General features: G+C 41.5%; 2 protein-coding genes across 3 annotated transcripts; one reads left to right on the top strand and one right to left on the bottom strand.

The window, feature by feature from the left end:
- Positions 1-145: 145 nt before the first annotated feature.
- On the bottom strand, positions 146-3,842 carry LOC102192977 (voltage-dependent L-type calcium channel subunit alpha-1D-like). Its single transcript, XM_005730850.1, has 2 exons — positions 3,532-3,842; positions 146-714 (listed from the first exon to the last, which is right to left on the bottom strand). The coding sequence occupies exons 1-2, from the start codon at positions 3,557-3,559 to the stop codon at positions 146-148; spliced, it is 597 nt and encodes a 198-aa protein (XP_005730907.1). The 5' UTR covers positions 3,560-3,842.
- Positions 3,843-5,275: 1,433 nt separating this feature from the next.
- dcp1a (decapping mRNA 1A) lies at positions 5,276-16,065 on the top strand. Of its 2 annotated transcripts, none has more exons than XM_005730679.1 (9): positions 5,276-5,441; positions 5,755-5,795; positions 6,720-6,847; positions 9,116-9,182; positions 11,087-11,225; positions 11,493-11,585; positions 12,448-13,044; positions 13,133-13,354; positions 13,896-16,065. In XM_005730679.1, exons 1-9 carry the CDS (start codon positions 5,310-5,312, stop codon positions 13,974-13,976), a joined length of 1,500 nt encoding a protein of 499 aa, XP_005730736.1. In that variant the 5' UTR covers positions 5,276-5,309; the 3' UTR covers positions 13,977-16,065. The 2 variants fall into 2 exon arrangements, with proteins under 2 accessions (XP_005730736.1, XP_005730735.1); XM_005730678.1 differs by having other exon boundaries at positions 12,445-13,044.
- Positions 16,066-17,247: the final 1,182 nt, after the last annotated feature.

The following is a 17,247-nucleotide window of genomic DNA, read 5'->3' as shown; positions in this document are numbered from 1 at the left end:
CCCCCATCACCCAACTAGCAGTTTAGCTACTGACTCGTCTCCATGGACCCTCCCTTCTAATTACAAGTTCAGAATTTGGAATCAGCATCCAATTTCAGATCCTGAAACTGAGTTATTTATCTCACTGACAGATTCATTTATACTTTCATTCACTCGCTGCTCTGTGACACAATCCATCCACACAAAGACACCAAATGCACTGAGACACCCAGACGCCTGCTGGTCCCTGAGCTAAAAGATACTTCCACTCCACCAGACTGATGCAGGCTCTGCGGATCGGATTGTTGAGGGTGAGGCAGAAAAGGGCTCTGGGCGGTCTGCCGCTGGTGGATCCTCCCTGCTTTTTGCTTTTGGCATACTGCTGCCTCTTCTTCTGTGCCAGTGAGCCCACAGGAGCTGGCGCAGAAGTGGTACAAACTGGGGGACGTGAACTTATGTTGGGCTTTTCAGGATCGCCCTGCGCTTGCCGGGCTGCGCTAATGGCGGCATGCCAAGCGAGGACCGGGCTGACTCCGGGTGCAGCTCCACCGGGACCCTGAATGGAGTTGTTGGGCCCGAGGAGGCCATGAGCGGAGCCGACGGGCTTGCCGGTGCTAGCTGGAGGATGAAGGGACTGTGATGGATGGAGCTGGTGCAGATGGGTGTTTCTTTCTGACCAGGGAGCTGAGGTGTCAGTTGGGGAAGTGGTCCTTCTGTTGCTGGCATACTGTGCCCCTGGAGAGAGCGAGTGGGAAACAAGGATAATATTTTGAGATTGAAGTTATAAACAAAAACACTTGAACATGTGTGTCATTGGAGGCATTGCAGAAAAGCTGCAACATTCCAAAATCCTTTCCACATTTTTACAATTTCAGGCTCATATCTGCCAGCTAGTAATAATACAGATGATATACTCACTTTGAATCCCTATGCAAAAAGTAACATATCCAAAATCTACACTAACATTCAAAGTATTCATCTATGCTCATGGAGCAAAACAAAGGCTCTGGAAAAATTGCCTAAAATGTGTTCTTAATCTACACTATTCAAATGATAAGCTTGCAGAAATATATCCTAATATTAGCTCAACGTGTTTACACTTGCATCAAGAACCAGCCACTCCAGCTCGCATGTTTTGCCACAGCCAATCATTGAACAGTTTTCGGAAGAATATTTTCTGAGGCCCTGACATTCTTGTGTAGACAAAACACAGTGGCATCTCCATCTTGTGGCTCTCCTGCCTTTGGAGGTCACGATTTCCGCAGCACCAGCAAAGACAATTGTGTTTGCTCCTTTAACATCTCACAGATGTATTTTCTTGATTGTCAAAAAGACAAGACTCCATTCTTTAAAATCTGGGTTAGAGAAATGCTTTCTATGCTGTGTTATAAAAACTGAGGTACAGTAGAGCCAACTCTCTGGAAAGATTCAGAACCACCTGGCTGCCTTTCACTGAATGGCTATCATAATGCTGCTGTTTTTGTCTTGTTAATGTACATAATAATGGCACACTCATGAACTGATGGTGAGTTAAGGAGAACGAGTCCCCCCCATCCCTATTATGTATACTGTTTATGTTATTATATCAAATTGGGGTTTTTTCTGTCTTGTACCCGTAATCTTAGGGATGGATGTGGGGAACATTAAATTTTTTTAGAAAATTATAAATACAATTTGTGCCAATATGTTTCTGATATATTGGCTATTTCAGCTATTAGTCCATATATTGGCAGAGACATTTATAATGGCTGATAAATTCAAAGTATAAGAGTGAACAAGCGATGGGAAAAATACCCTTCAGCCATGTTATTAGCGTGGATGTTGTATTTTTTGCCCATCAGAAAGCACTTTGCATTTTCACTGTTGGCAAAGGGATGGAAGTCTACAAAAAAGATCAGCTGGTCACGTAAAGGTGTAATCCACAACCTGCTGTGACAATAAAATGAGATTACTTTTAAATAAAATTGTCATTATAGGACTCATAAATAATACCCATAGTCTTGGTCTTGGTCTTAAAAATCAGTCTTTAAAGTGCTTTTCAAACAAGGACACCACTATGCTTTCCCAATGAATGAGGAGACTGAAGATAACTGCTAGAATTTCAATTCAGCTTTTTGCAAAACTCTATTGGGAGCCTAATGGCAGTGGACATACATATATAATGTCGACAACATTATCACTACTTCACATTTAAACTTGCCTTGTACATTTACTTGCTTAATATGCAATTAACTGTCCTTTAAGAACCCATCCAGAGATAAAATGGGCAGAAAAATAAGAAGAAGAGGTGATTATGGTGATTATAATTATGGTGATGACGGGCTTGAAAGGAGCCCAGAAAAGACAGCTATAGAAAGAGAAAGCAGAACAGCCTGCATGAATGGGAGAGACAGAGAGAGTCATTAAAATCAATGCAGACCATGAGCTAAAAAGTCAGTGCCCTTGACACAGTCGCACACTGCAACTCTATAGCACAGTCACATCGTGGAGTGTTGTCAGCTATAGACTGGCCGTGTCATCCAGCAAAAACAGCTCCAACACACAACTAAGCACATAAAGAAAAAGAAAGAAAGAAAAAAGAAATGAGGAATCGATTTGTGTGGGTCATGTGCAATATGAGAGAGAGGCACAAAATCTGAGAAGAATAAAGCTTTTCTTTTAAAAGGTAATGATTAGACAAAGTTGGTTCCTTTATCAGATTTCAGGCAAGCTCCTTAATTTTATTACTTTTCATCAATATTCTGTGTTCGTCTGTGCAAAATCATAGTCACGATGACTCGACGCTCATAGTTAAAACATGATAGTTTATTATGCGGGGAAGTCTATCCAAAACGTCACTTCACTTTAATTGCGCTTGATGTCAGCGCGATCGCAGGTGAGAGGTGCATTCAAAACATTTCAGCACCACCCCTCCTCATACAGCGATACACCACCGCCACAGGTGCAGCAGAACAAGTGCACGCTGCTAGTTAATAATAGTCACAGCCTGTCCGACATGTAAAAGGAATTAACCCAGCGCTTCTGCTGGATGTCGCACATCTGTCACAAGATGCTGCAAAACAGCTGTTGACTGTTGCTGTGGTCGAGTTTTGCTGCTTTTGTTTGGACAGCTTCTAAACTCTAAAAGAAAAACTTAGAAGAGAAGGAATTTACTTTAAAAAAGTTCATTTAGGGTCTCGCAGCTTGTTCTGCAGAGCGAATATATTCAAAGCATCCTGTCACATGGTTTCAGAATGACTGTTATAGTCAACCATTTTTCGGAGAACTAGCCTCAACTCGCTTCCCAGTGGATCTGATTACTGATGTTATCACAGTAATGTAGCCTACAAGCGCTTACAGTGTTAATACACAATCCCTGCACTGGAATAAGTTGAGGAGGGGAAAAAACATGTCAGCAGCAGCCACGACTCAGAGCATATAATCACACGGATTAATCAGACATCCAGAGAATAAACCAAACGAGCGCTCTCGCCCCCTCTCCCTCTCTCTCTGCTGCGCTCCAACTCTCCTCCTGCGCTTCCACACGCACGTTTTAGGTTTTGTTTTTTTTACCTTCAGACTGTTCATCTGCTTCTTGCATCCTCGAATCCACATCGAAAAGATCCGTTTTAAATCCAACTCATCGTTGGAAAAACCGTCCGAAGGTGTCGAAGGCGCGAAACCTGAACAGAGCCTTTAACCTGAATCATAAAATGTTTTCCGAGCGCAGACCCTGAGAGGAGCGCCAAACATTTTCGCCACATCCGGGTGCCTGCCTGCAGATTCACGGCGTATCCGAGAGGACGCGCTGGCAGGGGTAGTCAATCCAGTGCTGTCAATTATCCTCTCTGTGGCTGGGGACGGACTGACACAAGTTGGAGCAATCGCGTGGGCTCCACTGTGCTGAAATCACGCGCGCCCACCAACTGGAAATGCACCTGTTGCTTCCTATTGGGAAACTTGCAAAGAGCGAATGAGATCATCTCAACGTAAACATTTAAATGTTTTTAACTCTAGACGCCAGATGCTGCTTTAAAAAAACCCCTCTAAAAACAAATCATCTGACTGGAGAATTAAGTCGTGCGATGACATCAGAGAGCAACGAAGACAGGGAGAAATGTATATCTATCTCACTATATTAAATTGTATGATCCTAAATGGAAAAACTGCTGCAAGGCTGCAATTAAAGGTCGTTTAAAGTACAGCCGTGTACCTGCTTTAAAACTACCCACGGGTTTCAAAACCTCCGAATCTGTTTATCCTTTACGATTCGGTTAAGTGCTGTAATGAAGGTCATGAGACACGTGACTGCACAAAAGAAACCAGTCGGAACAGTGATAAATCTGCTAGAAAGAAACAAATGGTGACAACTATACTTTCCCTTAAGAGGGAAATTTCTGTATTTGAGGATGAATACCATGTCCCTATCTTATCCTATCCTATCCATATGAAGAGTTAAACGCTCGGACTTACCCCGCAGGGGTCTTGCCCTTATGATTAACGGCATTAGATCACCTGGCTCTTCTCGGGGGCCTCATTGCGCTTTTTTCTGTCCTCTCTCCGCGAAGATTCGAGAGGAAATGGGTTGTTAGAGCGGTGCTGGAAGGTTACTCGTGATTGGATTACCTGAGCCTGCGGGATAAAGTTTCAGGGTGGCGCGTAATCCTCAGATTATAATCCTGCTCCACTGTTCCATAAACTGCAGGTGAGGGAGGCAGATACAGCTCGGTCCGGACAGCAATCCTGCACAATCCCACTGTGCACGCAATGGGTTTAAAGTATTATGTCCAAATAATTACAATAAGTACAAAAAGGTCACGCCAGGACACAGGGGCGTTTTAACTTTTCACTATCAGTCTGCCATTTCGAGCAAAGTTAGGATTTAACGTGACTACAGATGAGTGCGATTTCAAATAAAGAACATAAACTAAAGTAGACGTAAAGTGTCACAGAGGTTTCGAATTAAAACACACAGCCATAAATATCGTTTTTCTTTAACTGGTTTTCCTCAAATAGGTTTTACTATTTGGAAATTATATCCTATCGTAAATATCTCATCATGCCACGATTATTATAAGTTATTATTATTATCATAAATTATTATTATTATTATTATTTGATCGACTTTGAAGCTCAAAAGAGTCACCAGAGTTTTTTTCCTAGAAACATTTTGTATTTAAGCACTCTCTAGCTCTAGCTAAATGCGACTGACCACAATTACAGTTCGAATTAATATGCGGAAAAAATCAGTGCCTCGGAAACTTTTTTAAAGAGCCGTGGTTTCCGGGGACAGCGGAAGTTATATGTGTCTGCTGAATTCCGTCCGTGTGGGAGCAACAATCATATCCAAAATGGAGACCGTAAATGCTGGACATATGATGAGCTTAGCTGCTCTACAGAGGCAAGATCCATACATAAACAAATTGCTCGATGTTACCGGCCAGGTGGCTCTATATAACTTCAACTCCAAGGCGAATGAGTGGGTAAGTTTGTAAGTAACGTGACTTTGCGGAAAGCCGTCAAAGCTATTTGACTTAGCATGCTAGCTGTTCTGTATAAACACAAAAATACAAAGAAATTTGATAATATTTGCGGAAGTGAACTTTATCCAGGTAATGCTTACACACGTTGTGTTTCGCCACCACTGTCATTTTGAAAAAAAATTATTTCTTTATTTTTTAAATACCAATAAGCGTAATCTTTTATCCGCTAGCTATAGTTGTGCTAACAGCGTCCTTTGCTATTATTCAGCATGTTTATCGTTTCTGACTCACACCTTCACTTTTTATTTTACAGGAGAAGACTGAAATCGAGGGCACCCTGTTTGTTTATACAAGGTAAGCACGTGAGGCTTTTATAGGAATGTAACGCGTTGACCGCGAGGACTTGTTTACCTGTTCTTACGTTTCACGCGCTGTCATTTGACGTGTTCTACGCACGTGTGCAGGCCTCAGTCTTTGTAAACAAACACGAATTAGATTGCATGTGATTTTTGTCCGCTCACAAGACGAAAATCACACCCTGTTTAAACAGGAAAATAATAAGTAAAAGTTTTAGTAATTAATTCCACTTGAAGTGTAAAGACTTGTTTGATAAATAGCTTTAACGCGCATCGTTGTTTTGAGGGCTGTTCATATATTCATTTGAAAATAACGAAATGTTAGCAACCGATTTAATTGGTTATTGATTAATATGAATATTTTTCACAAAATTGAGAATTATGTAATTCTCAGAAATTCTCATTTACAATATCTGAGAATCCTCCAACCTACCTCCAAGCCTGAGGCCATAGTTCTCAGCTAGAAAAGGGTGGAGTGCTCCCTCCATGTAAGGGATTATTTGCTATTTGGATCTTGTACACAATTGAGGGGAGCGTGAAATTGACGGACTGATCGGGGCCACATCTGCAGCGATGCAGATGGTTTACAGATCAGCAGTGGTAAAGAAAGAGCAGAGTCCTAAAGGGAAACTTTCAATCTTACATCCCTACCTTCAGCCATTATCAGGAGCACTGGGTAGTGATCAAAGACAATGAGATCTGTGCCAGTTTAGGCGACCACATACCACATGGCCAGAGAGCAGCAGCCAGGGTTTGAAAAATGGGATGAAGAGGCCAAACTAATCTGAAAATCAGTGAACTTTTTTTCTCTAAATGTGTTAATTCTTTGTCATAAAAAAATCATTCATGGATGACTAAACTAATCGACACAGAGATATGTCATATCAGTGAGGTGATGTTTTATGTTTTTTGTCCCTGAAAGGTCTGCTTCCCCTCACCATGGCTTCACCATCATGAATCGACTGAGCACGGAGAACCTTGTAGAGCCAATCAATAAAGACCTGGAGTTTCAGCTACAGGATCCATTCTTGCTCTACAGAAATGGCAACTGTGAGTGTTTTGTTGTCCAGTTACACAGAAACTGCAGATGTCATGTGCAGGAGATTCATATTTCTGTGTATGCTTGGACTGAAATCAGATGTGCTGCAGTACGTCACAGCTTCTCAAAGTTTGAGGGAACAAAAAAAGACCACCATCCCAGAATATCAGCCAATGTTTCTCAGCTACATAATATTTCTCTAGTACAATGTTTCTCCCATAATATAGCGCTGTATCACAAAAGGTAGTGTCGAAGAGAAACATTTACCATAGCTTTGAAAGGCTCCGCTTTAGACAAAAAGAGATGATAATTTGGGCAAGAAAAATCACAAATTAACTGAAAAAAGTAAATATCCAAACAGTCAGTAAACTTTTAACCTTTATCTAAATGTTACCGCACTCTTAGTTTTTAATTCATGAACTTTAGAAAAAAATGAAAAATGTTGTATTCAAAGAATTTCTGCGTTTCTCTACATATAGATTTTGTGTTAAGTTTGTTTGCTGTATTGGTTTTATTTCATTTTTCCTGCTCAAAAGCAATAATGCCAGAACACATTAGTACCTTTGAAAATGCTGGACAGACACTTTCCCAGTGTTCTCTGGAACAGCTCTTCTCCCTTTTGCTTGAAGTCCTTCTTGTATCTTGGAGAATCAAGGAGGAAGACCTTGTCATTCATGGCCTCAGACTGGTCTGTCAAACCACACAGTATTCAGCTTTGTGTGGCCACAGTTTTCATTCTGTATTGGACCAACAAACAAAAAAACTTTTGGCTCTAAGGGGTGAATTAGGCTTCTATTATATAAATATTTTTATGCCTGCTGCGTTTTTTCCTGAAGGCTTATTCCAGTGAAATCGTTTAGCGTTATGAGTTCAGCAGGGAGTAGTATCAGATGAAAAGGCTGGAAATAAATCCTCAAATCCTCAGAAAGTAACTGACAGTGCTCCCACCGAGGTAATCTATCAAAAGTCTGAACAGAAGTTTCATTAAGGCAATGAACAAGGAGTTGGATTGTTTTCCCATTTGTTTGCTAATGAGAAAAAATAACATGGCCAGGCTCAGCGTCAGAGTGGACTGCTCCCCTTTAGGACTCGGCTTGCCTATCAGCCTGCCTGGTATGGAAGACATGATGTAATGTTTTTGTTGATATCCAAGTCAGAAGCTTTTCCAGGTGCTTCACAGGAGTCCGACTGCTGCTGTTTTCATTTTAATTCCTCAAAGTGTGTTAGGTTGCGGGCAGATAAAGTGGTTGAAGGTGTTCCTCAGGCTGTGAAGATGCTCGTCTGACAGCTGATGGTCACTGTAAGGCGGGTCAGAGTAAACGGTTTTTGATCATTTGTTCCACACGAAGGTTTGCACTGCCCATTTGAGCTTTTCAGTAAGATAAGTTACGGGCTGAGGAGCCTTTGTTTGTTCTCTGCCTGAAGTCTGTTTTGCTGTTTGTGATTGCTCTCTAGGTAGAGTTCAGGTTTGTGAGAGAAAGTGAGAGCAGGATGTAGATGATGCTCCTGAGACTCCTCTCTCCAATTAAAAATAATGAAGGCTGATATTGTTGAAAGATGATTGTTTGAAGAGCATAGAGTCGAACACGGAGAGGATGGATTCTTCAGAGGGATGTTAATGCTGCTCCAGGTGTGTTTGAAATCTCTTCTGCAGGCTGATGCGTGCGCTCAAAGTTTCAGATGTCTGTTGCTGGGGTGTGTACTTGGACTTGTGCATACACCTGTTTACAACACTTTGTGTTCCCGTTGGTAGCAGGGGATGCTCCAGGGAGGCAAGCACTTGGGTTGCTAGGTTACCTCAGGCTTTAGAGGGAACTTGAATACACCAGTGTTTTATCACATAGACACACACAAAGCATGAGCAGCTTCATATAAAATTATTGTTTTTCATCAGAAACTGCAAATGTGCAGTTTGCTTGTTTTCCGTTTGGTGTCGGTGAATGCTGTGTTAGCTCTCCACAGATGAACTTCTCCTTTTTGTGTTTGATTGTTTTGTAACTTCACTGCTTTGGACTGTCAGATTCTCATTGATCCTAAGGTCCACTAATGTGCAGTCATGTACAGTGCTCATTTAGTGTTGTTTTCAGTGTTTTCTTGGATGGCTCAATTATGTTAAGTCACAAAGCTGACTAAATTAATAATCTTAAAAAGACTTAAAAATCATATAGTTCCTTTAGCTGTATTTATGAAGGGTCGGGTTTGTTTTAAAGAGTTTTGTATAAACTGGTGTCTGCTGTCAGTGTTATTAAATGCATTATTTGTGTCTGTGTTTTTAACAGTGGGTATCTATAGTATTTGGTTCTATGACAAGAAGGATTGTCAACGCATCGCTCAGCTCATGGTCAAGTAAGTAGCCAGATATTTGATGGATGAAGTGGATGAAATTGGGCAAGGCTTTACGTTTGTCTGTTTTTTCCACTTATCAAGTTTGATTTGTATTTCCAAATTGAATTACAATGTGTACTTTCTGGAAATGTGGAGGTCTGTTATGTTCACTAAATGCAGGGTTTGAACAACTCCACATATAAGATGCCATAAAGTTGATGCAGTGTAAGGAGTTTTTAATACAGAATAATTCAAATTAAACAAAAATATAGGAGCCCCATGAAAAGCAAATCAGACCATGAACCAACCATGCAGCGGGATGTAAGATTCAGGCTCCACCTTAAAAGTAAGACTGCCATCTCCATCTTGCAAGGTAAAAGGAGCAATCACGTCACTCCCAAGTTGACTACGGTGCAGTAAAGTGAAAAAAATCGAGGAAAAACAGACTTTGTTTTGCTCGGGAGCATTGTAGAGCTTTTCATTCATCACTAGCAATATAATGTACGGCTTATTTAGCAGGTCACACATACGCAACAGTAGTATCCATCCATCCATTTTCTTCCGCTTATCCGGGGCCGGGTCGCGGGGGCAGCTGCCCAAGCAGAGAAGCCCAGACCTCCCTCTCCCCAGCCACCTCCTCCAGCTTATCTGGGGGAACACCAAGGCGTTCCCAGGCCAGCCGAGAGATATAATCTCTCCAGCGTATCCTGGGTCTGCCTCTGGGCCTCCTCCCAGTGGGACATGCCCGGAAAACCTCGCCCAGGAGGCATCCTTGACAGATGCCTGAACCACCTCAACTGGCTCCTTTCGATGTGGAGGAGCAGCGGCTCTACTCTGAGCCCCTCCCGAATGGCCGAACTTCTCACCCTATCTCTAAGGGAGAGGCCAGCCACCCTTCGGAGGAAGCTCATTTCTGCCGCTTGTATCCGCGATCTCGTTCTTTCAGTCACTCCCCACAGCTCGTGGCCATAGGTGAGGGTAGGGACGTAGATCGACCGGTAAATTGAGAGCTTCGCTTTTACACTCAGCTCCCTCTTCACCACAACAGACGGTACAGCGTCCGCATCACTGCAGCCGCTGCACCAATCCATCTGTCGATCTCCCGCTCCCTTCTCCTATCACTTGTGAACAAGACCCTGAGATACTTAAACTCCTCCACTTGGAGCAGGTTCTCGTCCCGGACCCAGAGTGGGCACTCCACCCTTTTCCGGCTGAGGACCATGGCCTCAGATTTGGAGGTGCTGATTCTCATTCCCACCGCTTCACACTCGGCTGCGAACCGTTCCAAGGCCAACAGTAGAAATGAAGTTTTAATGTTTTGCTATTGTTTACGCTTACTGCCACCATCTTGGATTGTAAAGTCAGGGTTGGTGGGACTTTCTGATTATTCTCAGTGAGAAATCCAACTTGAGGAGGCATTCCATCTCAGAACTTAGGATTTCTGCTTTCCCATTTCAAATAAAATTCAGAATAAAAGTGGTTCTGCTGGTGAGTCCCAGCTCCCAACTCAACTAATAGATCAAAACAAAGAGCCAGGCACTTTGCTTCTTCTGATTTTCAGCCAGTCAGGCATAGGGATGAGTCGGGGTGCGAGCAGGTTAATGACAATTATCAAAATAAACCGTGATCATGGTGCAAATGAGCTGTGGAACGATTGGCCCACTTAGGAAATCTGTTGATTTGTCCCAGCATTGTGCTCTTGTGAAGCAAAGATGCAATTTGTAAGGGCCTGGATTGTCTAGTTCATATTTTGGTTTTCGTTGCATGGTTTGTATAATTTGAGTAATTTCACTTTAAAAAACAAAAACAAAGTAAGGTTGTTCAGTATATTAACTCTGACCCCAACATCATCAGTACTTAATATCTGACAAAGCAAACAACAGTTATGTGTGCAGGCAATATGTCATGCTTTAACTCTGTGCCAGGATTGTGAAACAAGAAGCAGACCATGCCCAGAAAAAGTCACCTGAGAGGGCAGAGCCGGGGAGAACCAATGGAGTCGCAGAACCCCGCAGCATTGATATCTTGGAGCTGCTCAGCAAAGCCAAGGAAGAATACCAGAGGGTGAGGTGGCAAACACGCAGTTAACGTAACATCTGACTTATGTTATCACACGAGTATGATCACCTGATGTATAACTATAGTGTTTGACAGGATTTGAGCCCTAATTTGTGGAAATTTTGACAACAAAAACAAAGTTGTGTGAATATCCATATAAGTTATTACAGTGGTAAATGACCTGGGTCTTTTTCAGGTGTGGAGTTGTCAGTTTAAGATAGAGAGAACAGTTCAATATAATCTAATGTTTTTATGTTTGTGCAATAATTGCAGTCTCAAGGAGGTGAAACAGATGTGTCCATTGAACAGACAGCAAAAGCAGCTGCCAGCACTACAGATCCCCACATCACACCGCAGCCTGAAAAGGTACAACACACACACAAAGCAATGATTTGAGTTCCAATTTTCGTTTACCGTATCTTTAAATGTTTAAAGCTTTGTCATTCTTGTCACTCCTACACATAGAAAGTGTGGAGGAGGACAGTTAGAAGGGCATGTTTTTATCCTTGTCACTCCATACATAGTTAGCATTTGGCAGCAGAGAATGCTGCAAGGAACATTGCAAACAGACACCCAAATACGTGCCTTCAATTTATGTCACAGCCATGAGTGCTGCTTGTGTTTTCTGCAGGGTTTGCATGCGGGGCTAAGATGAACTGAACAGTTTGGGACAATCAATGTTAACTAAATGGAAAGGGAAATGGGCCATGTTGTGAATCAATCATATACCATTATTATATTTGGATATATTATAGCCTGTGTTTCCTGATACATTTCTAAGATATTTATCACAAGCAGTGGAGCTGTGTCATCTCCATGTTTACCAGGTCTAAGGACTGTAATTTTTACAGAAAAGTCTTGTTTTCATCCCATTAGCCAGTTTTTTGTTTTTGCATTAAAATCCCAATAGTTACCCAAAAAAGCCTCTGCTTACACTGTTTGCTGTTTGTAAAGCTCAATGATGACGACAGCTTAAACAGCTAAAATAGCACCAGGAGCAGCAGAGTGTAAGCTCCAGCTGATTAGCAACGCAAAAACAAAACTTGCAGCCAACTATGTTGTCAAAATATGATAATCGTATAGCTTCCAACAAACTTTCATAATCTTACTTATTAAACAACCTGAATGATTAATACATGATCAAAATAGTTTTTGATTCGTTTTCTGTTATTTGATTTTTTTTTTTGAGCTCCGCTGTATTTGAGGTAATTGTTTCTTTACCCAGCAGAGCTCTCACCCCGTGGTAAAGCAGATCACAGTGGAGGAGCTCTTTGGTTCGTCTCTCCCTAAGGACCCCTCTCTACCAACCATGCCCACGCAGAGCAACACTGTTTCCAGTGACCCCTCCGCTGCCTATGTCCACAAACAACCGTATCCTGCTCCACCTCCACAAAGCACTCTCCTCATTCACCAACATGCAGCCCAAGACCCTGGTTCCAACCAGAGGAATCAAGCCCCCGGTCTGCTCCCTGCTCCATATGCACTACACCCAAGTCCTGTATTCCAGTCAGTGATCCAAAGGTCAGACCCCCAGCTACACTCCTCAGTGTCCCCACTCATAGTGCCTTCAGGTGCTCCTCCTGGTACCGCAGGACCTCCAACTGCTCAAACATCCTATATGGGTCAGGACATCCTCGCCACACTCAAACCGGCAGCACCTTCTGTAAGTTCAGACCACCACAAACCCATCCTCGCACCTAACTTCCTGCCAAGCACATTGGTCCCACCCCACAGCTTCCGAGAGCCTATGGGAAAACCCCTTCTCCAACACGGAAAGGACGTGGATGTTTTCTCTCAGTCTCCAAATCTGATTAAACAAATATCTGTGAGTTCAGCTTTTTTTTTTTTTCTGGTAAATTTGAATCCAGTATTTTTGATCTTATTTCATTTTTTGCTTTTCTTTCCTCTTTCAGGCTGTCCCCATGAGTCCAAGTCTTGCTGTTCCAGGATCAGGGGTTTCTATGCTGCTTTCCCCCAGTGCCTTCCAGCAGTCCCTCAATAAGACACCGGCAGCAACGTCAATGGTCCCTCCTGCACCCACTGAGCCCACCTCAGCCTCTGGAGGAGCTAAAGAACCTGTAGCAGCCCCCTGCAGTAAAGCACAGCTACAGGAGACTCTGATACACCTCATTAAGGTAAAGTAAAGCGTAAAGCATATAAAAGAAACTGTCGGCACTTCATAGCATGAGAAAAGTTCAAGCTAGTACTAATTACCCCTGTATTATAACATTATGTATAACTTTAAATATCTTTTCCACACATACAATGGAACTAAAAATGGACCTTGTCTAAAATTGTTTAGTGTGTAGACAGTGGCAGATCTGAGACGCCCACAGAAGCCTTAGGTGTTCTTCCCAGAACTAAATAACCAACAATGTGCTTCCTGTGTACATAAACATGTGTGTGCCCAAAATGAATGGTCTTGTAGAATTATATTAATATGGATTATATACCGTATATAAAAAATAAATTAGCTCTTTCTTTTTTTTTCTCATTTTCTCATGTGTGAAGTTGTTGTCCATGCATTCTCTCTAACAGCCAGCAGGGGGCGACCATTCTGGTTGCAGAAAGCTATATTAAACCATTGATGCTGTTTAACGGTTGCAAAATCCACATACTTAAGCAGTTTCTTTTTTTCTTCTTCTTCTTCTTCTTCTTCCTGCCCTGATTTTCTAGAATGACCCAGACTTCCTTGGTGCCATTCATGATGCTTACCTGCAGAGCCTATCCAAGGACTTTGGCAACGTAAAACTATAGTCCTACTTCATCCATCACCACTCTTTTAGTGCTCCGACCTCATCAGGATCAATAAAGATACACACAATTAATGGAGAAGTAAAAAAAAAAAAAAGTGGAGCAAACAGGTTTTCAACACACTGTTCACCAAAAAACCCTTCAAAACTAGTCTGTGTGCTAAAGGTTATTACAGCATGCACTGCACCATCTAACCATCTGTTCCTGATGCTGAATACTCGTTTTGGATCTATCTTTTGTCAAAATCTATGAAAAGCAGAACTACTGTGGGAAAGACTAATGAGATAAATTTTCCCAGTTAAATCTTGATGTATGTTTTGTTTGGTTTTTTTGATTTTTCCTTTTGAACTTTCTGAATGTGGTCAAACTTTATGGTTGGATAAAGTTTAGCTGTTGGTGTTTTGTTTTTGTTTTGTTTTGTTTTGTTTTCTCTGGAGGACAGAACCACAGTGGAGCTTTGGGAACCTCAAACCCGCTGACCCTCAGGCAGATAGTTTTGCAGCTGTACGAATCACAGGTGCTGCTTCTCTTACTCGTCACGTGTTTGGTGTTCTCACCACGAGCACACTTATACTGCGACTACTTGTGATGAGAAAGGCCTCTGTGCTGGGGACCTGAGCTATCCTGCTATGTGGCGTTTAAGCAGAACCAATCTTCCCCCCCCGTTTTGTTGGGTTTTTTTTACGTTCTACGTTTTGAAGCTGAAGAAGATGCTGAGCAGCCATTCCAGGCGTTTTGTGTTTGGCAGGCGTTTGTTGAGGAAGTTTTAAGCTCTCGTCCAGTGAAGATGAATAACTTCTATCATTGTTTGGAGAAGAAGCACTTGCAGCCAAGAACTCAAACTAATCACCTATCCCTCTCAGCTGCTTTTATAATGTTACAGACGGTGATATGTTTATGACTCAGAAACGAGCTCCTTTGCTACCTTTGGTTTTTCCACAAGTCTCCTTACCCTTGCTTTGTCTACGTCCTTCCCCTTCTTTGTGCTGTCATCTCTCCTCCACCAGCTGATCTTGCAGTCGTGGATGTTCTCGGAGGGGAATGTGCAATAGGCGACAGTCGCAAAGCCTTTAGGGATACCAGCATTTTGGGATATCTTAGTCTGCTACTACAGAGCCTTTTGGGGTCTGCAAGTGATTTATGTTTCGAGTATTAAGAGAAAAAGGAAAAACCAAAGTAGCAAATTTCGATTTCTGTTTCTTTTCGATCCTTTTAGCAGTAAAATGCTTAAGCAGGTGGAAACCAATGTGCTTTTGATAGCTTCAAACAAGCTGAGTTGCTACATTTACCCAGACTAACGCTGAAAACTTTAAACTACCTCTAGGCCCATCTACCCCCCCCCCCCAAAGTATGTTTTTCCAAGCTGCAGTCAATAAGTTGAAGATGAAATAAACTCGGGTGTTTTTTTGCAGTAAAAGGCTACTGCAGCACGTCCCCATAAACCCTGCAGACTGCAGTGGAAGCAGGAGTAAACGCGTCCGTTTTCCTCGTGTACACCACTGAGTGGCTGCTGTTTGTGAGCAAAGAAAAAGAATAAATGTACGTCATGAAATCTGAGATCTAAAAAATATATATATCAATGAATTTTCGCACAAAAATTTCAGCATATTCAAACTATTAAAGTTGTCTATTTATACAAAAAAGGAAGAAAAATGATGTAAATGCATGAAAATATTAGAGGGTTTTCTGACCAGTGGTACAGTGATGTTCAGTAGTTGGGCCATTAATCCAGTTACTTAAACAACCAGTATACAAAGTCATTAATATCCAAACAGTGTATTTTTTTAATATTTGTGAGCAACAAGAAGAGCAGAGATTATTGCTTTGTGTATATATTTTTTTTTTATTTTGCGGCATGAATTCTTGCCTCGATCGTGACATCACAGCTTGGTATTTAATATTTGAAGTTGTCTTTCTCCTGCTTGCAGTACTTTTTTGTAAGTTTATTTTGTTTTTTTGTAATTTGGAAAAGTTTAAATTTCAAATGTGAAATAACGTCCGCATCCAGGGAGCAAATGGGATCCTTTGTTCATTTCATTACCATGTAAAAACTCATTTTTCATGTCAGAGATGGTTTTGCCAACACATTTTCTTTGTTTTTCTCTGCATGTGTTGGTTAAATAAAGAATAATTGAAATGTTAGAGATTGTTTTTAATCCCGGTCACATATTTAAGATTTTAAGGTAATTTTACACGTCGGTCTAATTTATCTTATTGGCCCACCATGTGGTTTTGAGAGTTTTTGCAAATAACACAAATTTTTCTAAGATTGATGTTATTGTGCGTAATTTGAATATTTTGTGATATTAAAGATTTGAAAGTAATTGTTTGCTCTTGTTTTCTGCTTGGAGGAGTCAATGTTTTGGTGAGCAGTGAGAAGCTTCAGAACTTAAAGAGGAGTGTGATTATTAGAATAGAAATTTGAGCCTCTTAACAAATTATTATTAATATTATTATGCATATTTCTAATTAAGCCCAAGTTTATAAAGACAATCATAACTAAGAGATCTGTCTTGAATGGTGCAGTGTTGTCTTTGACCACCAGATGTCACTAGTTCTATACTTTAAACCCGCACCTACCCCACAGTAATTGTCACAGCCAACATCAAATTAGTAGTTCCGGGTTTAAATGAAAAATTGAATGCTGATTTTCTTTATTATTATTATTATTATTATTAAATAAACTTACACGGCTCGCTTTTTCTCTTTTACTTACCAGATCATCTGCGGGCAACAAAAGGGAAGATTCTTCAAGAACACCAAAGAGGAAATTGGGGGGGGGAGGAAAACTGTCACACTAAATCAAACGTTGTGCAGACCTTACCTGAATGCTTGTATATCTCCTTCATTAGGAACTGGGTGGTGATCTCTTCAGTCTTCATTCTGTAAATCTTTTACACCAGAATACCCTCTCCTCTGATCATGACCCGAAAAAGCCCACTGCTCTTTCTTAAAGAGGTGTTATACGGTTCTTCAGTCTTTACACGTGGCATCAGTCACACATTACTGAAAGAGCTTCATTTTTTATTATCTTCATAGTATCACAACACGAGCCCAAATGTCAGCGCCTTAAGCTCCTGTTCAAATGTCAAGGCTTAGTGGTGATGTTGGTCAAAGCTGTGTAAGAATGTGGACAGCAATGCTGCAGCTACAAGGAAAGTCCATTTGTATAAAATGAGAGCATTGGGGTCTATTTATAGAGCGGTGTGAACGCATTTTGCAGCCTGTATGGATGCATGAGATGAAACTCCTCAGTGCAACTTCACGATAAATA

The sequence above is a fragment of the Pundamilia nyererei genome, unplaced genomic scaffold (assembly GCF_000239375.1).
Source record: "Pundamilia nyererei isolate P.nyererei 1_Seehausen unplaced genomic scaffold, PunNye1.0 scaffold00039, whole genome shotgun sequence".
Lineage (NCBI taxonomy): Eukaryota > Metazoa > Chordata > Actinopteri > Cichliformes > Cichlidae > Pundamilia > Pundamilia nyererei.
The sequence above is the reverse complement of the archived record's forward strand: the minus strand, read 5'-3'. Positions and strand labels throughout refer to the sequence as shown.